Source organism: Myotis nattereri, assembly GCF_964212035.1.
Source record: "Myotis nattereri genome assembly, chromosome: 15".
Lineage (NCBI taxonomy): Eukaryota > Metazoa > Chordata > Mammalia > Chiroptera > Vespertilionidae > Myotis > Myotis nattereri.
Genome location: NC_138090.1, coordinates 5,411,862 through 5,435,878, shown reverse-complemented (window position 1 = coordinate 5,435,878; position 24,017 = coordinate 5,411,862). Strand labels below are relative to the sequence as shown.

At 55.6% G+C, this 24,017-nt stretch overlaps 1 protein-coding gene across 2 annotated transcripts; it reads right to left on the bottom strand.

Moving 5' to 3' along the window:
- Positions 1 to 2,940: 2,940 nt before the first annotated feature.
- IRX5 (iroquois homeobox 5) lies at positions 2,941 to 23,750 on the bottom strand. 2 transcript variants are annotated; one of them, XM_081106849.1, is made up of 4 exons: positions 23,073 to 23,750; positions 21,617 to 22,022; positions 20,653 to 21,420; positions 2,941 to 3,059 (listed from the first exon to the last, which is right to left on the bottom strand). In XM_081106849.1, the coding sequence occupies exons 1-4, from the start codon at positions 23,319 to 23,321 to the stop codon at positions 2,995 to 2,997; spliced, it is 1,488 nt and encodes a 495-aa protein (XP_080962975.1). In that variant the 5' UTR covers positions 23,322 to 23,750; the 3' UTR covers positions 2,941 to 2,994. The 2 variants fall into 2 exon arrangements, with proteins under 2 accessions (XP_080962975.1, XP_080962976.1); XM_081106850.1 differs by lacking the exon at positions 2,941 to 3,059 and having other exon boundaries at positions 20,039 to 21,420; positions 23,073 to 23,602.
- Positions 23,751 to 24,017: the final 267 nt, after the last annotated feature.

Here is a 24,017-nt window from a genome sequence, read left to right as displayed (position 1 = left end):
CCCATCCATTGCCTACTGTTGCTGGTACTGGGGAGTGTGTTGAGATATTCTTGGCCTCTTGCTTCAAAGAGACAGCCCTATGCCTCACCCCTCCTCCGTTCTCGAAGACCATCTCAGGCCTGCTTTTGTATAGACTGGCTGGCTTAGGAGGGCGCTGACTGCTTCTGACTGTAAGAAGGTGGGTAAAGACTCTCTCTCTCTCTCTCTCTCTCTCTCTCTCTCTCTCTCTCTCAGTGGCTTGGTATGTGTGGAGGCAGAATTCTGCCCCAGGACTTGGTACCCATGCTCTCATTTCCCAGGGTGTTTTAACACCCCCCTTGTGTACGGAGGGTTCTCGTTGGAATATGAGACCAGGTTTTGCCTCCTTCACCCCCAATCTAGCAGAAAGCTCAAACATGAGCTGGCAGAGGACCCCGCTGTAGATGGGTGATGCTAATTGTCCCTTCTGGCGCTGTCTGCTGGATTCCTGGGAACAGGCCGAGGGGCAAACCTTTGTAAATGGTAATCTCCTTATGCTTAAGATATCATACTGTCTTTGATGTTCTCAAACATGCTGACTCCTATCTTGGTTGAGGGTGTGTGGCCCAGACAGGCCAAATGCTTGTTTTGTCTTTTGTCTTCCTCCAGGAGGGCTCATATGATGATATGTTCATCTCCAGCTGAAATATGAACAAGTCCTTCTTCAAAGCCAGGTTGAGGCGGGCGGGGGGTGGGGGTTGCGGCGGGGGGAGAGACAAGATGCAGTGACACTCAGGGCCACTCAACCCCCATCCCCAGAAACCAAACTTAATATGAGTCCTTTTCTCACCCAAGTCCTGTTGGATTCAGGTAGATGACCTGTCCATTACAAAGTCCTCCCACTGAAACAGAAGGGGGGGGGGTATTTTTAGAAATCCATTCATATTTTTATGATCAAGGTAATGCTAGTTGCTGTAACAAATACAACCAAACATGTATAGTGGCTCAAATGCAATGGAAATTTAGTTTTCCCTGATGTCAAGTCCCAATGAATGCTCCTGATTGGAGGTAGATTTCCTCAAAATGATGACTCAGAAACCCAGATTTATTGCCTTGTGTTCCTTTATCTCTGATGATGGTTGCCAAGCTTGCTGTGTCAGAGGTGGAAGAAGAGAAAGTAGGGAAAGCACACTCATTTCTTAATTGCTGATGCCTGGAGATAACAACTATTCCTTCCTATCAGATTCCATTGGCAAGAACTAGTCACATGACTTCACCTAGAGCAGTGGTTCTCAACCTTCCTAATGCCGCGACCCTTTAATACAGTTCCTCAAGTTGTGGTGACCCCCAACCATAAAATTATTTTCGTTGCTACTTCATTAAACTGTAATTCTGCTACTGTGATGAATCGTCATGTAAATATCTGATATGCAGGATGTATTTTCATTGTTACAAATTGAACATAATTAAAGCATAGGGATTAATCACAAAAACAATATGTAATTATATATGTGTTTTCCAATGGTTTTAGGCGACCCCTGTGAAAGGGTCGTTCGACCCCCAAAGGGGTCACAACCCACAGGTTGGCGACGCACAGGTTGAGAACCACTGACTTAGAGGGAAGCTGGGAAATGTAGTCCTGGCAGTGACTTCCCATGGAAAACCTACCTCGCATCCCTCAGAGGTGGAAGCAGGAATCTGGGGTGGGCAGTGAGCCTGTCTGTCACATACCTGCGCTGTGAGGACACAGCTGGGATACAAGAGGAAGAGAAAGCAGTCGAGTTGGATCAGTGGGTATGGATTTGAGTTTCAGAGTCTGGCCATGTCTTGTTGGGTGAGTCACTGCCCCTTTCTGAGCCTCCGTTTCCTGGTCTGTAGAATGGAGATCATTCCCAGTGCAAAGAGATAAGAAGGTTGACCCTGTTATATGCTATCAAGCATTCTGCCTGCGGTTGCTCACGAAGTTTGGATGTTACAGTCGTATTTTAGGGGAAATGTGATGTCGGCGACGATGTCTGTGGATGTTAAATTTTCCTGAAAAAATGTGTTGAAAGAACTAGCAACACGGGGCCTGCATTCCTGTGTGGTGACTATCGGCTAGAGCTGAATGTAGGCAAGGTGTCCCTGTGAATTCCCCACAGTCCCCACCACTCCCATCAGGCCTGCTGTGTGCGTGTTTGCGTGGGCTGCCTGGCCCTGGTCGGCAGGAAATTCTGAGTCACCTGAGCTACCCCAGTGTCCTACATGTTAGTGATGATGATTGCATTCAAGCTTTAGGAATGTTTTGCTTCTACTTTTCTGCTTTCCGAAGAACTCAGTCATTGCCAAGCCTCCACCCCAGCTGCAGGATCTTGAGCTCTGGCCTAATTAACCGATCCGCTCTAGAAATTGCTTATTAACAATGAAGGCCAATGTAACTTTTTTTAATCATCGATTTTTTTTTTTTTCAATCTTGGCAGAGCACTATGTTATGAATACCGTAGCGCAACCTTCAGGATCTTGTTAATTGTCATAAGCTAATGAGGGGGGATTACTGGAGAAGGTTTTCTTCCAGAACTCAAAGCCCTGTGAGTCCAGGAATATGATTAGGAAGTTGGCCTGCTCATGCCAGTGCTGGGAAGGATGCCTGACTGATGGCTGCGATTGATTGGCACCGGTGGTGATGCCAGGGGCATGGTTTTATAGGGGGACGGTGGTTATCTCTGCCAATGCCCACTTGGATATCATTGGGAAGGCAGGAGATGAGCATTCATGGATGCCTTTTAACATCTCTGGACAGAAGATAAGAAATGGAGTGATATTTGACTGCTGGACAAAGCAGGGCAGCACTGGGAGGGGGAAAGAAGGAGAAAGAAGGATATGAAGGAGGAGGGGGAAGAAGAGGAGGAGGAGGAAAAGTGGGAGGAGCAGAAGAAGAATTCTGAGTATGTTTTTCAGGATAGGCTCAGGTACGGTGTTGTAACAAAGGACCCAACATCTCAATGGCTTAAAACAACGAGGGTTTATTTCTTGCTCACGGTACATATCCATCGAGGGTCAGCAGGGCTCTCTGCTCCACGTCGTCCTCAGTCTGGGACCCAGGCTGATGGAACCTCCGCCATCTGGAACATCATTATGGGAGGGAAAGAGAAAGAGTGGTGAACCACGCACTGGCTTTTAAAGAGCCCACCCGGAACTGACCCATCTCACTTCTACTCGAATTTCATTGGCCAAGGAAGTCAGGTGCCATGCTTACTCACAACCCTACCACAGGCCCAGGAGGAGGACCCCTGGACAGTTTGTGAACAGCCTGCATATCTGCCTCTCAGAAGATCCCAGGATTCTGGGTCTGGAAAGGATCTGTACTAATTGGGGCTCTTTGGGTTACAGAAATAGAAGGTAAAACTCAAACTACTTAAACCAAAGGGAATTTATTGCCTCACAAACACAAAAAATCCCGTGGTAGCTCTGTCTGTCTTCAGGCAAAGCTTTATCCAAGGGCTCAAAGTCTTGAAGATCTGGTCTCTTTCCATCGCTCAGCTCTGTCCCCTTCCATGTGGGCTCTGCTCTCAGGTTTCATCGTCCCAGGGTTCAAGTTCAATGGGAAAGGAAGGCCTCTACCTCTCTTCAACTTTAATAGCATCTCAGATCTCAGTCTTTCTGCACCAAACGGGGTCATGTGCACATTCCTGAACCAATCACTGTATCCAGGGGCAGAGACTGTTGGTCAGGCCTAAATAATATGTCCTGCCTGAGAATCAGAATTGAATTAACTTCATCCAACCCATACGGATCCAGGAGCAAGGAGAGATGGTTCCTGAGAAAAATGAAGGATACTGGCCCAGAATAAATGTCCAAAAATAATGCACAAATAAAATCACACGTCTACTACAGGAGGCAGAGGTGCTCCAACCCAGTGGTTTTCCACGTGTTGTTTTGTAAACATACTTCAGGGGCTGCCTGCAAAGCCTATGAGAGGGGCCCTGCACTCGCCCATCTCCCTTCCAATGTGGGCAATTGTGCTTTTCTTGTTGTATATATTAGGATTCCATGTGCAATTTTTTGGAACCAAAGGAAAAAAAAAATTGAGATCCTCTACTCTTAAAAAGTAGGGGGTGGGGAAGTGAAACATCACTGTTCTTTGACCCCATGTCCTCATTTTACAAACGTTGAGGCTGATATTCAGAAAGAAGTAGACATCTATCTCTGCATGTCTCATTGGCTAGAATTGATCACATGATCCCCTAGCAGCAAGGAAGGCTGAGAAAGTGAGCATCTCTCTGGCCAAGGGGAATGGAAGTATCTCAGCTGGCCTGGACATAAATGGTTCATCCCCTAGTTCTGGGTACTTGCCATCCCAAACCAAGTTGGGGCTCCTTTATGAAAAAAGAAGGAAGGCAATGGCCCTCCAAGAGCTGTTAGCCCTGGTGGTAGGAATCAGATCTCATGGAAAGTTCCTGAAGAGTAGGACTGGGCCTTATGCCTTGTTTATCCCCCTTCTGGCCTATAAAAATGTGCCTGCCATGACCTCCTTAACCCTCACAACAATCCTGCGAGACACCGAAGCATACATTGACTTTTGAAATGTCCACTTTTGAAATGGACTCTTGTCACCATGAGGGTGTCCCATTTTACAGATAGAGAAACTGAACCTCAGAGGAGAATTAAGTTCCCAAGGTCACACGACTGGCAAATTGTGCTTATCCCCTACTTTATGCCTCTAGCACAGCGAGGGGCAGAGCACCGAGGGAGGAGGGAGCTTTAACTGCGCACAGACCTTTTACTACAGCAGCGCTGACTGTAGAAAGGACGAGAGAGAGAGTGACGGCCTGGGCCTGCCAGGCAGAGGGAATAGCATGTGTGACAGCCAGAGACAAAATAGTGCATAGAAATGGCGCAGGGGCACAGGTGTAGAGCACAGAGCTTGAAGAAGCGTCGTGCTTTGGAGTTGGGGCCTTGCATGAGGGCAGCAGCGAGCCATGAAGTATTGCAGGGAGGGAAACGCCGTTGGTCTTCAGGGGGAACATCGGCTCCGTGCGGGGAGCAGGACTCGTGCTGGGGCGTCACCCAGGAGGTGAGAAATGACAGTGGGTCTCAGGGATGGCGGGAGGAACGAAGGGTAGTGGGGATTGAGGAGGTTGAACCCACCAAATCTCATCCAGATTTGGTCAGTGGGGGGGGGGGGGGGTGGTGACACTTTGGAGAAGGTGGGAAGGGCTGAGACTGAGTCTCAGGTTTCTAGATGGTGGTGTCATTGGCTGAGGCGGGGCGGGGGAGGGAGGGCTTGGAGGGACAGGAACCCAGACAGCGTGGTCCCCCAGCCGGCTCTTCATCCCAAGGTGCTCCAAATCCCTGGATCGGCATTCCATAGGGAAGAGTCAGGACTCGGGACTGGGCCGGGGCTACCGAGGAAGCCCAGATGGAAGTAAGGAAACTGCCCGCGTTGGGTGTGGGTGCCTGGAGGGCCCAAGTATTCATGCGGCCAGCTCCACCCCCACAAAGAGCACGGAGGTGACTCTTCCTCCTGGTTCCTCGCCCACCCGCCTCAGAGCCGCACAGGCCTTCGTCCTCCCTCCCACCGAGGTGCGACCCCCGGGCCCTCAGGTTCCCCTGAGCACTGGCTACCCGGGTTCTCGAGGTGGATTCTGATAGAACCTGGCGTGTACGTTCTTACACCCTCATCCTGTGTCCTCAGAGCATCCATCTCCTGGATGCTCTCGCCCCCATGACTCTGAAGCTAGGACTCTGGGCCTGGTACACTCTGGTTTACACTCTTTGTAGAGTCGACAAAGATACGTGATTTAAACGCTTGGTCAACTCATCTAGAACTCGGTGTGGGGGAATGAAATGCTCAATTGGTTTCGATAAAGAAGAGGAGAAAGCAAGGCCTGCCCTCCCCGGCTTAAAGACACACTGCGAAGCCCTCGTAAGACAAAAGGTATGGCCCAGGCTCAAGCCAAGTGGACCACGAGAGCTCAGAACCAGATCTATGTGCGTATGGAACCACCCAATGCCAAGAAACATCTTGGTTCCAGTCCTTAAGCGGGGCCACTCAAAATGTCACCAGTGACCATACTGGCCCTGTCAGGATGCTAGAATGAATGAGCAACCCCTACAACACTCCACAGACATGCTCCCGGGACTCAGATACCATCATCGTTACTTTACTGTGGCGAAACGGAGGCTCTGGGAGGTTAAGCCATTCACCCAAGATGACGAAGCTGGTACGGGGCAGAGGTGCGATGCCAACCCAGCTCCACTGACCCCAGAGCCTGGCACTCTGCTGTTCCTTCCTCAGCAGCAGCCCCCACGGAGAGAAAGCAGGGTGAGCACGAGCCATTGAGAAAGCCCTAGAAACCTCTAGAAGCACTCGAGTCGATCTCAGAACTGTGAAGGGATTTAGACAATGTGATTGGGATGGGCTGCTCTGAGGCTGAAGAACCAGCCTGGAAAAGGGCTTGGGGAGTGACTGTTTAGCCAGTGCGACCCCAGCAAAATGCCCATGAAGGGCTTTGGGAGACGGGGTCACATCGGAGAGTGGGGTCAGGCAGATGAAGAGCTTCCAATGACACAAGGAGGAATTGGGGCTTCAATCGTGTTGAAGTTCAGCTCTGATTTTGTGATTCTCCGACCCTACAACCTCCCCTAGCTCCCCCGGGCTCTGTCTCCTGGCTGATGAGCTAAGAGAATGAGGATGGGAAGGTGCAGGGAGAGCCTGCAGATGGGGAGGCCTGTGAGGGGGCTGATGTCACAGCCTCAGAGGGAGGCGACTAGGGCCTGGAGGGGAGGGGAGGAAGAGCGTGCACTCCGGGGCAGGGTTTTATGAGATGCACTCACCACACCCCACCTGCATCTGACTCCTCTCACTGCTTCCCTGCAGCATCAGATAACATTTCAAGCTCAGAACATGGCCAGTACCTTCATCTACTCGCTGTAGAATTGAGCCATGAATAGCCAGAAAAACAGCAAACGCCTAAAGCAGCAAAGAGCAGCCAGGAACTCCCCCCGGCTCCATCAAGGCCCAGAAAATGAGAGTCAGACATTCCCAGTTTCATATCCCACTCTGACACCTACTTACACAAGTAAACCGTTCAGTGCCTTCGTTTCCTCATCTGTAAAATGAGGATAATAGGAGCACCTCCTCCATAGGTTGGATGGAGCTCTCCCGAGATCATGTATGTAAACGTTTAGTACAATAACTGGCATCTCCTAAGAGCTCAATAAGGTAGCTATTATTATGGACAACAAAACAATTATTTAGTTAATATGTTAACCCTTAAACGGATGCTATTAGCAACTGTTAGCAAAGGTGTGGGAATTCTCAAACATCATTTATTTTACCCCCAAGGTGGAGACATGAGCCTTATGACTCAGAAATATCGGATGAAACAAATTTCATCCCATGCAATTGAGAAGTTATGAGTTGTCATTCCTCCTGCTATGGAGATTGCTAATTATAAATTGATAGAGAGGTAGATGGACAGATAGCAGATCATGAAAGCTAAACATAGTTTCCCTGTTTGAAGTACTGATGGCTATTTGGAAGGAAGGAAGGAAGGAAGGAAGGAAGGAAGGAAGGAAGGCCTGTTCTCCCTCCACAAGCCCCTGCTTGTGTGACAGAAGTCCATGGTAATTGCCGCTAGGAGTTCTCATTACTCAGCAGATTTGGGAATGAGTGATTGATGTAATTAAAGTTATTGGTAAAGAAAGACTCAGTTACCAAGGAACAGATGAGTCAGCAGAAAGTTTAAGTAATGAAATAATCTTCCAAGGAATGGTTCTTAAAATAAGCTTTATTTATTTTATTTTTTTTTAAAAAAAAACTCTAGGCATCTTAACCATTGCTGGTCAGCAAAAAGATATAGTTAAGGACTGGGGGGAAACACGCTACATGATGCTGGAAATTCTCAGAGGGTGTCCTTCGAGATAAGATGAAACCCTCTTTATTGAGGAATAATGGCAAGAGCTTACACTGATGGAGAGGGAACCAGTGCTTTGGTGGGCTTGGCTTCCATGATCTCCTTTCACCCTCACCCTCTGGGGTAGAGACTGTTGTTTTCCTGTTTTATAGACAAGGACACTGACTTTCAGAGAGGCTGAGCTCACCTTCTCCATCACCTCAGGTCCCGGGCCCTCTGTGTACATTTCTCCGTCATTGAATGTCTTACTAATACACTCAAGATAACGGAGTACAGTCAGGATTTGACCTTCCCTTTGTCTGCCCCCAGAGCTGCTTCAAAATGCATATTGCTTTTTTTTTTTTAATACATTTGTGTGGTTTTTTAAAATATATTTTTATTGATTTCAGAGAGAGAGGAAGAGGGAGAGAGAGACAGAAACATCCATGATCAGAGAGAATCATGGATCAGCTGCCTCCTGCAAGTCCCCCCTTGGGAATCGAGCCCATAACCCGGGCATGTACCCTTGTCTGGAATCGAACCTGGGACCTTTCAGTTCGCAGGCCGACGCTCTATCCACTGGGCCAAACCGGCCAGGGCTCGACATGCATATTCTTACGGGAAGATACAAAGGACATTGCCTGGGGGTCCATACGTTTGTTCTCATTCCCACCAACATGTACTGAAGATGCAGGGCGCTCCAGGCCTTGGGCTCTGTGTTGGTCTGTGAAGACGCCGGGGGCAGCAAGCCGGGCAGGAGGGTCAGCTGCCGTCTGTCCACCGGTGACACAGGCTCCGAGGGGAGGGGAGGAGGTGGGAGAACTCTCAGGAGGATCTATGGACGTGAGGGGCGGCTGCGTGGGAGGCAGGGGATGGAGAGGTCTGCGTGTTTCCAAGCCCTTCCACTGGCAGTGAAGGAAGGCGGCTGCATGAAGGAAGGTGACAGAAGCAGATCTGGGGTGGAGGCGAGAGGAGGAATTGAGAGGGACTTGACTTCGGTTGGGGCATTTTGAGTGAGAGTTGCTGGCGGTCCTGACTTCAGCTAGCGGGCTGTGTGGCCTGGAGCAGGACTGAGAGCTGGTGCCGGATGCCCAGCCCAGGCAGGTGTGCTGTAGGGCCACCGACGGGCATGGCACGCCTTCGGGGGCAGATGGGGGAGGTGCGACCCATCAGCAAGCTCTGCTGAAGGCCCTCGTCCAGGGAGAAAAGAGAAGGGCAAGGGGTGGGTGGGAGTAGGGGCTGGCTTTGGGTGACATTACAGCCAGGAACCCAACAGCCTCCCGCTTACTAGCACTAAAGGAAGTTAGCCTGGCCCGGCTGGTGTGGCTCAGCGATTGAGCACGGACCCATGAACCAAGAAGTCATTGGCTCGATTCTCAGTCTGGGCACATGCCCAGGTTGCCAGCTCGATCCCTAGTAGGGGGCATGCAGCCCATTTAGCGATGTTTCTATCTCTCTATCCCTCTCTCCTTTCCTCTCTCTAAAGTCAATGAAAGAAAGAAAGGAAGGAAGGAAGGAAGGTAGGAAGGAAGGAAGGAAGGAAGGAAGGAAGGAAGGAAGGAAGGAAGAAAGAAAGAAAGAAAGAAAGAAAGAAAGAAAGAAAGAAAGAAAGAAAGAAAGCCCGGCTGGCATGGCTCAGGGGTTGAGCATCCATCTGTGAACCAGGGGGTGAGGTCACGGTTTGATTCCCGTCAAGGGCACGTGCCTGGGTTGCAGGCTCGATCCCCAGTGGAGGGCGTGCAGGAGGCAGCCGCTCAATGATTCTCTCTCATCATTGATGTTTCTCTCTCTCTCTCTCCATTCCTCTCTGAAATCAATAAGTAGTATATATTTAAAATCAGTAAAAGAAACGTATTTTTTTTTTTTAAAAAAAGAAAGTTACCTGTGTCCCCGTGGGTGGCTTCAGGAAGGAGGGGAGTGGGATGGGAACCTCCCAGTTGTGAGCCTCTGAAGAAAGGATGTTGGGGAACGGCTGGGGCAGGAGATAGCATCCGCCCCTCAAGCCCACCAACCCTTCTCCACACTTTGCTCAGAGCTGGGGACCCCAGCCCCCGCCCCTTCCCCCGCAGAGGAAAGGACGGGGCCCGAGTCCTTTGTGGGGTCAAAGAGCAGCTTAGGTTGTGAACCTTGGCCTCTTACCCCCAAGGGTGACCCACAGGCATGAAAAGGGGCCTTGGACCTCGCAGAGCCAGACCAGGGGGACGGGAGGAACAACAGCACCGCAGCTTTGTGAGGTGCTCCTGCCCCGCCCTCCACCCCTAAGCATGCCCTGTGACGGGGATGAGCGTGCAAAGGCTTATGAAGAAGGGGACAGCGCAGGGAGCAGGCTGGGGCAGGGAGGCACCATCCCTCCCCACCCCCCCCCCCCCGCTCTGTCACCCACCAGCTGTGTGACCTGCAGCAAGTCGCTCTACCTTCTGGCGCCTCAGTTTCCACATGTGGGAAAGGAGCAGTTACTGTTTGCCAAAAGGTGGTCAGTGCAGCTCTGACGGGACATGCGATGACGTCGGGTGGGGAGTGAAGAGGTACCCATGTGGCCCCTTGAGCTGTGAGTGCAGCCGCGCAGCACGGGGCATGGGGCTGGGAGACCTTCCGGAACAGGCAGAGGTGCTGAGAGATGCCCGTCGCCCTCAAAGCCCAGGGGGCCAAGGACTTCATTCAGTTCATTTGTTGTTGTTGTTTTTAATAATTGTCTTCTGTCCGTGCGGAGCGATACTGGTTTCTCCGTTACAGTAGCAGCATACATATTTTCTCTTTTCAAAATAAGTAAGTGGTGACCACATTTGAAGGAAATGACTACAAATGGTAGTTTCAACAGTCGGAGGCTAAGATAAGGGTCTGGAGGGTGGGGTTCAGATGAGTCCATTTCGAGGGGCCCTGACCAAAGGGAGGGCCCTGTCCTTGCGGTCTCTGGTTCCTGGGAGGCTTCCCAGACATCCCTGCGTCTGCTAGGACCTGTCAGCCATTTCCCAGATTAAAAGGGAAAATTAAAAAAAAAAAAAAAAAAGAGTAAGAAAGAAAAAAAAAAACTGGACAGGAAATCAATTCCACCAACCAAAATACACCAGGCTGACGATCTTTTTACCACACTCTTCATGGAGCGAAGAGGTGGTGTTTATTCCAAATGAGCCCTTTTCTCTAAGTTGCTACTAATCCACTCTCCTCTGTCATCCAGGAAAAGCAGTCCCCGACAGCCAGGGAACATCTGCACGGAGGAGTCTTTGGAAAAAAAAAAAAAAAAAGAGCCGCCGGGTTTGGATTTAGATGCTGGCTACAAATAGAGGGCACACAAAACTAACAAACAAACAAAAAAAAACCTTGTGGTTTGGATCTAAAAAAACAAAGCCTCAGAAATGACAACTGGGTGGTTAGTCTGATGTCAGACCGCATTAGCTGGGAAGGTGTCTGGGGCTCGGGAGCTGGGAGGGTATGCGGAAGCGAGAGCTAACAGATGTCTCACTCTGCTTGAAAGATGTCAGGATGCTGTTCCGAAGGGCCTGTGGGTTCCCTGGGGGACAAAGCCACCGAGACTTTTACAGAAAACGTGCCCGAGCTGACGACCATAGAGACAACACAAGCAGTCAAGGAGGGGATTGAGGAGGAAAAAAACAGTCAAACCGAGACTCAGAAAAAAGAAAGAAAGGAAGGAAAGAAATTCAAATAAATGCATGAAAGCCCCATCATGCAGGAACTCGCCTCCAACTCAACTCTCTGTTTGCTAGGAGTTGCTCTGCAACGTGATGGACCAAGGAACATGCAATGTTGCTTGCAATTATGTGAGATCATTGTGGGCAGGCTGGGAATCAACCTCCAACAGGAGAAATGAGCAAATCTTTTCGGGGAGCAATTATTTAGGGAAGGACACCCCCCCCCCCAGGGTGACAGTCCCTGCTCTTCCTTGCCATTGACTGTCTGGGAGACGGGGCACCTGCCTGGCGTCGCCCTCATCTGCACTTTGCACACGGAGGCCTGCGGAGGCGGCCCTGCCCCAGCAGCTCACAGGAGGGCTAAGATGTTTCTCAGCCCGGCCTAAAAATATCTCCCTTGACAGCCTGTCAAGGTGTCTGAGGTGCCACCATTATAAATTCATTCTTCTCTGTTAAGGCGTTTTGTTCCCAGGAGTTCTGTTAAAATAGAGATATCCCGGAGAACTTAGATTGGGCGAGGCAGAGGGAGAGAGCCGGGGGGTCAGGAGACCTGGGCTTGCAATGGGGCTCGGCCTCTCAGCTCCAGGTGTGGGCTTGGGCAGGTCACTGGCACTTCCCCAACCTCAGTTTCTCCACGGAGAACAAAAGGAACAAGAAAGACGCGTATAAAGGAGAGGTGGCCGTGGTCAGAGAGCTCTGAGGCCTCCGGTTTCCGGAGGGAGGATGTGTTTGCTGTAGGGTTTGCACTGTCTGACATCTCAGCGAGCACCAGTCACCCTTATGCCGCTAGGTGCTCAGGCCCACAGCCTCGGAGGCCTCCAGGATGCCCTTCCTCTCGTCCCGCACACCCAACCCATCAGCAAAGCCTGCTGACTCTACCTTCCAAGCACAGCTAAACTCTGACCGCTCCTGCCCACCTCTCTGGCTACCTCCCTGGTCCAAGGCAGCATCACCTGCCCCTGGATTCTCTCCATCAGCCTCCGAACGGGTCCCTGCTTCTGCTCTTACCCTCCAAAAGTCTTAGCGCCTCACACTTGACTTTAAACCATACATTCGATCCTGACACTCCTCTTAAAACTCTCCATCTCTTCTTCTCTCTCATCATAAAACCCAAAGATCTCCCCGGGCCGGTGTGGTTCCGTGGTTGAGTATCAACCTATGAACCAGGAGGTCATGGTTCAATTTCTGGTTGGGGCACATGCCAGGGTTGCAGGCTCAATCCTCACTGGGAGCAGGGGGGGGGGGGGCAGCGTATGGGAGGCAGCCAATGGACGATTCTCTCTCATCATTGATGCCTCTCTCTCTCTCTCTCTCTCTCTGAAATCAATAAAAACATTAAAAAATAAAGATCTCACCAGGACCAAACAGGACCTATAACGTTGCCTGGGCCGTATCCCCTCCCACAAACGTCTCCTTGCTGCGGTCTGAACCCGCTCCCACCTCAGGACCTTTGCCCATGCTATTCCTTCACCCTTCCCAGACAGCCCTCACAGAATGAGCACACTCCCTTCCTTCATCTTCCTCCCAGCACTCATCACCTGGACCTCAGGACAAGCCATTATCACACTCATTTGTTGGCCTTCCATCTCTCCTCTAAAATGTCAGCTTCAGGGCAGGCTGGGCGGGGCAGGGACTTTGTTTTGTTTATCTCCGCACCCTGGGCACCTAGAACCCTGCGCCTGGGATATCACAGATGCTCGATCGGTGTCCTTGGAGTCAGGGAAAGGAGCAGCTTCGGTGGAACTGCGCTAAATGGAGGCCAGCCTCAGCATTCCACTGGAGAGGCCAATGCCACAGGATTTCCTGTGCTCTGTGTCCTCAGAGCAGCATGTGCAAGGGAGTCACAGGTAGAGCGATTGTTGGGAGATCTGGGCAGGCCTGTGAGAGGAGGGGGGAGAGGGGAAGGGAGAAAGGGGAGGTGTGAGGGAGGCAGGTAGGTAAATAATCCCAGCTAAATGTATCCGTTCATAAGGCTGCAGGTACTTGACCGGAGGAAGTAGCTAAAAGGCCCTTGTGGACAGATTTCAAAAGACAGGAGCCTGCAGACAAAGGGTGGGTTATAAGTAGGAGGAGCTCTGAATTGTCCTGGAGACGAACCTGAAATTCAACCCTATCCCAAGTCAGGTCCAGCCGGCTCCCCAAAGTTCAGCCCTGATCAGGTCACACTCCTGTCTCACTGCCTTTCCAGGCTCCCCAGTGTACCCCCCAGACCAAGCCCCGGGGAGGGGTGCGTGGCCAGAGGAGGTGGGGGAGAGGAGGGAAGTGCTGAGGAACATCAGCCATTCTGGCAGGGTCCTCCCCAAGTCAGGACCCAGAAGCTCTGTTCCCCTCCCTGCCCTTGCCCCCAGGCGTTGGCTAGGGTCTCCATGAAGTGACGTTTTAGGACAGCACAGCCCTAATCACTGTATTGGACAACGATAGGCCACCCACTAGAATCCTCACAAAACCAGGGCCCCTTTTTCAGAGGAAGCCACTGAGGTTCAGAGGGGTTATTTGATCTAAGACACACAGCGTTTTAAGTTGCAGAGGGAGGACTGAGCCACCAAGGCCCAAACCAGTAAGCCACAACCCGTGTCTCCATCTCCACATTGTCTGGGCTGCCCTGGTCACACTCGGAGTCCTGTTTCCTATGAGGCTGAGGCCCCCAAAGAGGCCACCGACCTCCTCTCAGCGCCCCCTAACCCCCACTCACCCACTCTGGGCCTGCAACCTCAGGAGCCCTGGTCTCCCCCAGGCTGAGCAGCCAGCCTGCAGGGGGCGATGGTGGCCCAGCTAGAACCTGGAGCCCCAATCCGAATCCGGGCGGCCAGCAGAAAGCAGCTAAAGTCCAGGAAAGCGCCCAGGGCCCTGGTCGGTTCTAGGGGAAACCCCGTGGGCGCTCGGGCCCCGGGAGGCCAAACCCCAGTTGTGCGGAGCGCCGCCTCCAGGCCACCGGTGCGAACCCCCCGGGCTCGCCAGCCCTTGTTTGATGAGCGGCGGCCATAAATTCATTAATCATCATTTTATGCCTCATCAAGCCCCCTCCAAGCCCCTCCATGGGAGTTACACAAATTAGCTCCTGAAAAGACAGTAATTTCAGTTTAGCGAGGTAAGTGGTTTCTGATGGGCCCGGCGCACGGCGCTCTCCTGACAAGCCAATCCATCAGCGCCTGGGCGACGGGGCGCGGCCCGGCCGCCCTGCCCCGCCCGGCTGCACCGGCCCCGCCCGGCCCCGCCCCGCCCGCCTCGGGGGCTACTGGGCGAGGGTCTCCGCCGAGGGTGCCCCCTGGGCCCGGCTCCTCTGCACCCATCCTCGGGCTGTTCCGTCGGGCCTCTGGCCCTCGCCCACACCACCTTCCGCCCCAGCTCGTCTGAGCAGAAGAGAAACTTTTCGGGAAATACGAGGCCCCAAATCCGGGGACGAACTTGAGGGTGGCGGGGCCGGACGCGCAGGCGCTGAAGTTCCCAACTCCATCCCCCTCGGGGAGGAACGCGTCAGGCAGCCCTTTCTCCTCCCAACGCCTGGAAGTTGGGGTTCCCGGACACCTGGAAACCACACGGAAGGGCTGTGTGTGCTGCGCGCGTCCAGGATCGGGGGAAGGGCCCCATGCATGGTCTCCAGCCCTTTCCCAAAGCAAGCTCAGGCCCCAAAGGAGGGCCATCTGGGAACAGGGAAGGGTCCTTCTGTCTGCAGGGCGGTTCCCCAGGCACCCGAGGGATAGAAAAAAATGCCACCTGGGGTGGAAGGCGCCGCCTGGGGCCTTCCAGGAGTGGGCCCGGCCGGGGTGGCTCCTGCGTGGGGAGTTGGGTGAGAAAGGAGGGGAACCGGCCCGAGAATGTGGTTAGGGGTGAGGTGCTTGCAAGCGCCGTCGCACTTTTCCCCGTCCTGGTGCCCAGCAGGCCCCGCGGGCATCTCCCGGGCGGGCAGGGCACGGGCCAAGCAGGTCGAGGAGGGCCCGCGGCTGCAGCCGAGCGGACGGCCAGGAGCTGCAGCGCCGCGCCGCGCCGTCGTTGGCCTCCCCTCCACGCGGCGCCGCACGCCTGCCTCCGAAAACAAGTTAGCAAACGGGGAGCCGTTTATCCCTTTTATCTGGGGGCCTGATCCAATTAAATAAGCGCGCATTTACATGTGCATCCATCAGGCGGGAGCGCGGGGAGCCGGGGGTTTGCTGGGAGCAAAAAGCAGATCGCACCGGGGAAAGTGTTGTCTGCGCCCGCCGGGCTCCTGGGGCGCTGAAAGCGAGCGCGGCCTGGCCGGCGACCTTGGGGATCTAGGACTGGGGACTGCGGTCGCCAGGAGGCCGCAGACCCCAATAGCCCCGAGGGACAGGCCAGAGCCAGGGGTGCAGCCAGAGCTGGAGCACGGCCTCAGAGGCCAGCCCCTGATAGTCCACAACCTGGGACACGCCTTGTGCCCGGGACCCAAGTCGCATTTCGCGCTCAAACGAAAAGGAGACCCGCTCCCGCCCGGTCACAGAGGGAGACCGCGGGGTGGGGCTGGGGACAGTCCCGCGGCCTTCGCTAGTCTGGGGCGGTGCAGGCGGCCAGGTGCTAGTCAGGCCCGATTTTGGTGTGACTCCTGTTTGGTGGCCGGTGGCCGAGTGGCGAGTGATGCGAAGAGCCGAGCAGAAGGCGCATCCGCGTTTCCCCCCAATATCCCTGCAGGGAGCGAGGGTGGGAGGGTGGGGGGGACAGTTGATTCTACCCGTTAGCGCGTTGGGAGGGGCGCTGGGGGACGCCCACGGAAGCACCTCCTGCCTTGCCACGTCGACCTCATTCAAGGTTCTTCCGAAATAGGAGGGGCTGACGCATTGGAGGGCAAGTTTGTTTTGTTTTTCCTTTTCCTACCTACAGAGGTCCAACCCACAGTCCAAAAGTCAGAACCGGCCTGAGGGGCAAGGTTGCACGGTCGACCTCAGATATGCCGAACCGCAAATTAGACAAAACTGTGCGGGGTCCAGAGCCCGGGCCAGCAGAACCTCCAGTGCAGGCACCTGAAGGGGCGTGGGAGCCCCGGGACCCCGACCGGCCAGGATGCGCACAGCCCCAGCCCCCACCCTCCGGCTATGTCAGCCGCAGGCCTATTTCTTAGCTCCCCTCCTGGTTTTCCAGACTGTGCCTGAGTCACGGTGGGAACCTGTAGCATGAAAATAGTTCTAGTCGCAGGTCCTGCTCTCCAAATCCCCAATGTTAAGTGGGTCCTGGGTCCCGGGCAGAAGCGAATGAGGTGGTGGAGCGGTTAACGTTTGGCCCGCTTGGGGTTCAGAGCTAAGGCACAGCTGTGGGTGCGGGGGGCAGAGCCTGGCCTCGCCTGATTCCTCCTCCGCTAACCGCGCGGCGCCCGGGAACCGGTAGGCGGCGCCCTTTCTAAGCTGCAGCCGCGCCCGGCTCTGGCTCTCTCCCGGGAGCGCAATCACACTCCTTTCACTTCGGGCGCTTTGCTGAGCGCGCTTCTAGGCTTCTGCCGAGCTGGCGGCTAGTTGCGGGGGGCGGGGGGCGGTGGAGGGGGGCGGCGGGGGAAAGGTGCGCTGAAGGCCACCGCCCGTTTGGAAACCGCGCGCGCGACGACCCCCTGCCCGCTCCCGCCTCCCGCGCCCCAAGACTCGCGCACTTCATGGGGAATGAGCGGCTCCGCGCGCTCTGCAAACTAGGAGGCCTCGATGCAGGCCCCGCACCCAGACCAGGGAACAGTTCGGGCCCTGGCACCGCGAGGCGAGGCGGCCCCCCTCCACAGCCTCTCCTCAGTGCCCTCTTAGGCGTCCTCGGGGGTGGACTGGGCTGTTCGCTCCTCATCGCCAAGTCCCAGGAACGGATTCCTCCCGGCACCGAGGGATAAAGGAAGGAACTCACCCCGTCCCCCGTGGGGCGCTGCCTCTGGGGGCGCGGACTGCATAGACCCAACTCAGTGATCCCATGGTTTCTACCACCAGGGATCCAGGGCCTCCTGGTTCCTAAGTGCAGCGGAGCGCAGGTGGCAAATGCCCTCCCAGCCCCAGCACGGAGGTGTCCCAGCCGCGGCCTCGCTCCACTTCCGCGCCCCAGCCCAGGCCTGCGAGCTAACCCCATCCCAGGCTGGCACTCGCCGGAAGTCCTCCCTCTCCTCCGAGGCGCACTGCATCGCCTCCGGCTCGGCCCAAGACGCGGCCCAGTGGAGGCTTGAGGACCCTGCAGACATGCAGCTACTTCTGGGATTCAATGCCCGAGGCATTTTCTAAATGCCCAAACCTCCATCTGGCCGGCAGGCCGCCCGCCCCCCCCCCCCCGCCCCCCCAAGCTGGAAGGACTCCAGACACCCAAGAAACCACTGGCCACCGAAAACCCAGCTCCGCAAAGGAGAAACCCCTAATTTTATTGAAGACGAAGTACGCAAAGAAAACCGTAGACCCTGCAGGGGCCAAGGGCGGGAGGGATGCGGGGAGCAGGGGGCGACTCCGGCACCAGCCTTCTAGCCCCCGGTGGTTTGGCTCCTCAGCCTGGGGGCTCCCCGAGCGGCACCCCGTTGAGGAGAAACGCCGAGGGGCTCCCCCGTGTGCGGTTCCCGTTCCCAGGGAGCCCCGCAACCAGACTTGGGGCGGCCCGCGCCCGCCATTTCCATATTCTCTGGGGACACAGGGAGGCCTGCAATTTTCTCTTGAAAAACCATTGGGCAGGGTGTCGGGCCAGGGCTCCCCAAACCCTGCAGAGCTGAGGTCGCCCTGAAACTCTCTCTCTTCAGAGGAGAGGACCAGCCTATTCTTCTGACTTTTTCAGAAGACAAGGTGACTCCTGGGGCTGCATAATCAACAGGGCGAAAAAGCTGATTGTGAGCCGGGCTGCAGGGGGCGGGGGGGAGGGGGCTGGGGCGCGAGGAGGGTAGGGCCCGTCGTCCCTGGAATTCAATTGTTTAAAAAAATCATTTATAATTAAAGGGACAAAATAAAAATACGATCGCCTCATGCATATTTAATCACTCGCACTTCCAGCTTTGAAACCATTTTCCCTGCGTGAATTTTCTCGCTAATTTAAAATCTGAAGTCGACCGCTGTTCCAGGGAAGGGGGGGGGGAGGGTGGGGAACACATCTGGACAAAGCTTTCAAACTCGTTTAAATTAGGACAAGCTAACAGCGCTCCGTGGCTGCTTAAAAAACAACAGCAATAACAATATCAACAAAAACAAAAACAAAAAAACCCAGCAAAAATCAAAACTCCGATGAAAGTTTGGGGTGTGTTTAAAAAAGCAAGAAGGGATAAAGTAAGCTTGAGTCGCAATGCAAATCAGTGCACCTTGATTTAGCCTAATGAAGCCGGTGTTATGTGCAAACACATTCTCTCTACACTCAGGCAAGAGTTTAATAGAGCAAATTAATTCCCCTCGCTGGAGTTGTTTGTTTTTTTCCCCCCCAGTAAACCCTCCCCTTTCCCCGACCGCCGAAAATTTCCCACGAAGTTAAAACTCGCCCGCGGTTCCGCACGTCCGCGCGCAAAATGGAGACGCGAGCACCGACCGCGCGGGAGGGCCTGGGGCGCAGGGCCGCTGGAGACGCATCCCGACCTTTCACACGTCGAGGTGAAATATGCGGGATTCAGACGAGACTGTAACAACCTCAAAACTGCTTCTGTCGCTACTGGAACTCTTGAGTCGGAGATAGAAACGTGCTAAAGCGATGACAAGCCCGGTGGCGTGCACAGAGGCATCGCTATCGGGGCGCATTTCCTCCAACTTTTGAAGGCCCCTGGAACAAAACGGGGCCCGCTGCAGGGGTGAGGGCGGGGGGGGGGGGGCGGCGAGGGCTCTCCAGATCCGCTCGGGGTCCTCACTCTTCCCTCAAGCCCCTGTGGCGCCCCCTCCCCCCACTTCCGCCCACTCTCCAATCTCCCACCCTGCAAAGTGCAGGCTTGAAATTCAGGACAAGTGTGACACCTACCTGTGAAAGGGGGGAACCGTGCCCTCGCCGGCCCCGCGGCCCCAGCCCCGAGACTGGCGCGGGGACTCTACTGGGCCACCTACCCTCCGCGCCATCAAACAGAGGACATTTACTAATTTGATCAAACCCCAGGAAGGGATCAATGCCCAATTTGGAAGGGGTAACGCAGACAAGTGATTTGGGAAGGCCTTCTCCCTGGCACCCCCTAACGCTTCCCGCCCGCAGTAGCCCGCAGCACCTTTGAAATAGTAATAATGGCTAAATCCGGCATAAAATCGAACTCATTAGCAAAGTTCACCAGCTGATTGCTTTGCATAAAACACGGCACTGATTGGAAGTAATCAGGTTAAGCGACGGAGCTCTGGCTGGTGCGTGTCTCTAGCTGACTTTGCCTTCCTCTCTCCCTTCTGGGCATACACTTGGGTCTCTCTCTCCTCCTCCCTCCAGGGTCCAATCTCCCCCAGGCAGCCCCGCATCAGTGACCCAAACCTGCCTTGGGCAGGGCCACGCTCCCCAGGGCTTGCAGCCTGCGATGAAACCCTGGCACCCCGAGGTTCTATGGAAACTTGCCCTCCCCACTTGGGAAAAAAAGTTGCAGTTTGCACCTTGTGTCCCAGGCGGTGGACAGTGTATTGAGGCTTCTAAAAAGTCATTGAGGCTCTGATTATGTTAAAATCTCTTTTAATTAAATACTTTGCATTTTACAAAGAAGGCTGCAGTTTCTTTTTACTTTTTAAATCTAAGAGTATAACCTGATTCCTTTCTGTAATAATACTTTAGCTCATACCCAGAAAAAAAAAATCAATAGGTGTAAAAAAAAATTAAATTAAACTTGTATTTTTAAACTATGAAACAGTTTGTTTTTTGGGGGGGGTGGGACACAAATGTATATACTTATATTACAAAAAAACCATTAGATGCCTGTATAGGTGTCTTAATTTCATAATTTACTTCAAAGATATTGAATTATCAATTTAAATACAAAATGCTACATTAAATATACAGAATAAGATTTAATACAAATCCTTATTTTAACTTTCCGGTGGGTTAAGACATTTGTGTGTGTGTGTGTGTGTGTGCGTGCGCGTGTGTGGAGATGTTTACATTTTTATGTCATCCATCTCCATCAACTATAAACTTTTTAACAGGAGGCGTAGTTTTTTCTCTCTTGTTGATGGAAAAATAACTGCCAAGGCCATGTGTTTGTTTTTTGTTTTTTTTAAATAAATTAGGAAAGTCCGGGACCGACGCAGCCCGCGTTAAATGTCGTTAAATGTCGGACATACCTTTCTTCAATTCATAGGGAGAGTCTTTGCACAGGTCTAGCTGGGACTGGCTCCGCAATATTTTCGGATCTTTAGCCAAAGCGTCCACGCGATTCAACACCGTCTGGTTTAATCCATTGAAATGCGAGCCCGGACCGGTCGTGGGGCCTGGCCCGGGCCCAGGGTGACCGTGAAGGTGTCCGAAGGAGCCATAGTTCGTGTAGCCCGGATAGAAGGGCGCCGTGTAGTAAAGAGGCCGGGACAGGACCGTCCCGCCCGGGAAGGGACACTGCGCAGAGGGCGAGCGTGACGGTGCAGGGGCCGGCGAGGCGCGGCTGCCTCCGAGAGCCTGCGCGGCGATGGGCCCGGCGCAAGGTGGGCACGGAGAGCTCTCGCTCCCGCCTCCCCCGTCCTTGACCTTGTCCGAGGATGTGGCAATCTCGGCCAGAGACCACAGTTTGGGCTTGGCGAGCACCGCCTGGGGCGGCGGCGGCGGCGGGGAGTGGATGACCGAGGGCCCGCTGGGGCCGGGCGGCAGTTCCCCGGTGGCTGGATGTGGGCCTGGCGCCGGGGCGCCCGAAGGGTAGTGAGGACCCTGGTCCTCGGCCAGCCGCGCCCCCGGGGAGGGCCCGCCGGTGCGCGTGGGCCCGGGCAGCAGGTCGAGGCGGCCCTCGGAGGGCGGCTCCTTAAAATCCGAGTCGCTGAGGCTGCCCTCGGTCTCCTTGCCGGCGGGGGTGGGCGGCCCCTGCAGCCTCTCGCAGCCCGCAGCCGCTTTGGGCTCCGCTCCTCCTGCGGGCGAAACCCAGGCCGTGAGCCGCCTAGAGGCCTCCGGGCAGGGGGAGGGGGGGCACGTCCCAGCCCGCAAAGCCAAGCCTCCCACCCAACCTCCTGGCCCCAGGCGCCCCTTCTCCGCACGTCCCCCCTCCCGCCCGCCCTTTCCAGGCTCTTACTCTCACGCCGCACACCCCTTCCCGCGCGCACCAACCTGCTTCGGGGCCCGCGGGGTCGCCCTTGTCCTCGGGCTTCTGCGGCTCGTCCTCGTCGTTCTTCTCCAGGTCGATGTTCTCCTCCTCCTCCTCGTCCTCGCTCCGGTTCCTCGGGGTCCACGTCATCTTGTTCTCCTTCTTGAGGCGCCGGCGCGCGTTGGCGAACCAGGTGGACACCTGGGTGAGGGTCATCTTGGTGATGATGGCCAGCATGATCTTCTCGCCCTTGGTGGGGTAGGGGTTCTTGCGGTGCTCGTTGAGCCAGGCCTTGAGCGTGGCGGTGGCGTCCCGCGTGGCGTTCTTGCGGTACGCGGGGTCCCCGTAAGGGTAGGAGCCCAGGGGCGCCGCGTAGGGATGGTACCCCAAGGAGCCCGCCATGCCCGGCGTGTGGTCGTAGGGAGAACCCTGCAGGCAACAGGCAGAAAGAAGAAGGTGAGAGGGGGCCACGGTCCCCACTGCCACCGGGGCGACAGGAGTACACTGTCCCCGCGCCCCGGGGTCTGCGGGGCGGCGAGGCCCAAACTCCGGCTTCCGCTGGTGGGCGCAGAGCTAAGGGCAACCCCTCCCCCTCCTCGGAACGCAGCGGGAGCGCCGACTCCCGAGTCCGGTTCTTAGTGGGCGTTGGAAGCCATCCTGGCCGCGGCCCGAACCCTGTGGGCCCCCGGGTGCCGGGTCACGTTGGTCCCGGGTGTGCGGATCCGACCACCGCGGTCGGGCCCTCCACCCCGAGAGGTCCGGGCAGCGGCGGCGACTCCTCGCTTCCAGCCCGGGTGGCTGCGCTCTAGGCGCCAGGCGGGAGAGAGCCAGGGGAGGGAAGGCATTTTCCCCTCCCGAGAAAGACGAAGGAAAAGCCGCGGCTGGCCCGGCACTCCGCCCCTCCGAAAACGTTCCCCAAACCGGAGCCGCGGCGCTTTTCCAGAAAGTGCACCCGGCCGAGAAATCCCGGATGCACCGCAGCTCGGCCGACTTCTCAGAAATCTAATACCTCCCAATCGGATTGCGGAGATAGGATTACGGATTTGCAACATTTCGGAGGACTAATTAAAGGCGAAGCCAAACACATTTACATCAACTTGGCACGCTTCTGCTCAGATTCCGGGTTTATTTCTTTGGAACTAGTTTCCCCAAATTGCAAAACTTAAAAAATTAAAAAAAAAAATACAAATCGCAGGGCGGCCTGGAGCTCACGTTTGAACCAGATGCTGCTCTTTAATTGCAGGGACCTCTCCTCCCCAGACCCTTTCCGCCAGCTCAGCGGTCCGAGCCAGACACGGCTCCCCTCTCCCCGCAGCTCCGGAGCCGGAGGCCCGGGGAAGCCGGAGGAGACAATCGCCCAAGTTGGCTGGGGCCGCGAGGCTGGGCGGGGGCGGCCCGCGGGGGGCGCTGAGACCCTCGTCCCCGCAGCCCCCGCCCGCCCCCGGCCGCCCTCGCCCGCCGCGGCCCCTGCTCACTCACCACGTACGAAGAGAAGGCGGCCGCGGCGGCCGCGGCGGGGTCGGCGCCGTACTGGAGGTGCGAGTTGTAGCCCGGCGAGGGCGCCGTGAAGGCGGTGGAGCCGGCGTAGGGTGAGAACGCGGAGCCCGACGACGAGCGGCCGAGCTCATCCGTGCGGGGCCCCGAGATGACGCTGGTGCTGTACGCGGGGCACGAGTAGAGCGCCAGCGAGGCGGACGGCTGGTACAAGTAGCCCTGCGGGTAGGACATGGCCACGCACGGGCATGGGGCGCGCCGCGCCGCGGCCGCCAACGAGCCGGCGGCGCCCTGCGAGGGCGAGCGGGCAGGCACCTGGCCTCCGGCTGCCCCGGGCCGTCGCTCCCCGGGCCCCGGCTCCCGAGCTCCGGCTCGAAGCACCTCCCCGGTGGCTTCCCGCGCGCCTCCGACTGCGACCGCCGAGCCCGCTCCGGTGCGCGCCTCTCTCGGCCCGGCTGGGTTTCTCCCCCTCCCTTGCTGCTTTCTCTTTTTCCCCCTCTCTCTTTGCACTGGGGGGCTCTGCTTTTGGCTTCGCAAAGGTCCTGCCAAGATGCTAAGTTGGAAATTGAGGATTCTGACGCCTTGTGCGCGCCCGAAGCTCCTCCTTCCCGGGGTGTAGTCGGTGGTTGGACTGGCAGGAGCCTCTGGGCGGCCGCAGCCAACCCGGCCGCCAGGCGCGCCTCGCCCTCTCCCTCTTCCTCCCCGGCTCCCTCTCTCGCTCGTTGGCGCTCCCCTCGCCCCTCCCTCGCGCCCGCCTCTCCACCGCTGCCCTCCTCTCCACCCTCCTCTTTTTCTGCCCCCTCCCTTCCCCCCGCCTCCCCCCTCCTCTCTCTTAGACTCTCGAGCGCCAGCCCCAGGATGACAATCACATCCCAGGCGCGCCGATCTCTTCCAACTTTCCTCTTCGACTAAGTCCGGGTGGAGCGGCGA

Excerpts from the sequence above, each read along its gene's own strand:
- IRX5 (XM_081106849.1), bottom strand. The coding sequence starts at position 23,321 with ATGTCCTACCCGCAGGGCTACTTGTACCAGCCGTCCGCCTCGCTGGCG. Across the intron at positions 22,023-23,072 it reads CCGCCTTCTCTTCGTACGTG|GGTTCTCCCTACGACCACAC; the intron begins GTGAGTGAGCAG and ends TGTTGCCTGCAG. Across the intron at positions 3,060-20,652 it reads TCCCTATGAATTGAAGAAAG|ATGGCGGAGGTTCCATCAGC; the intron begins GTATGTCCGACA and ends ATGATGTTCCAG.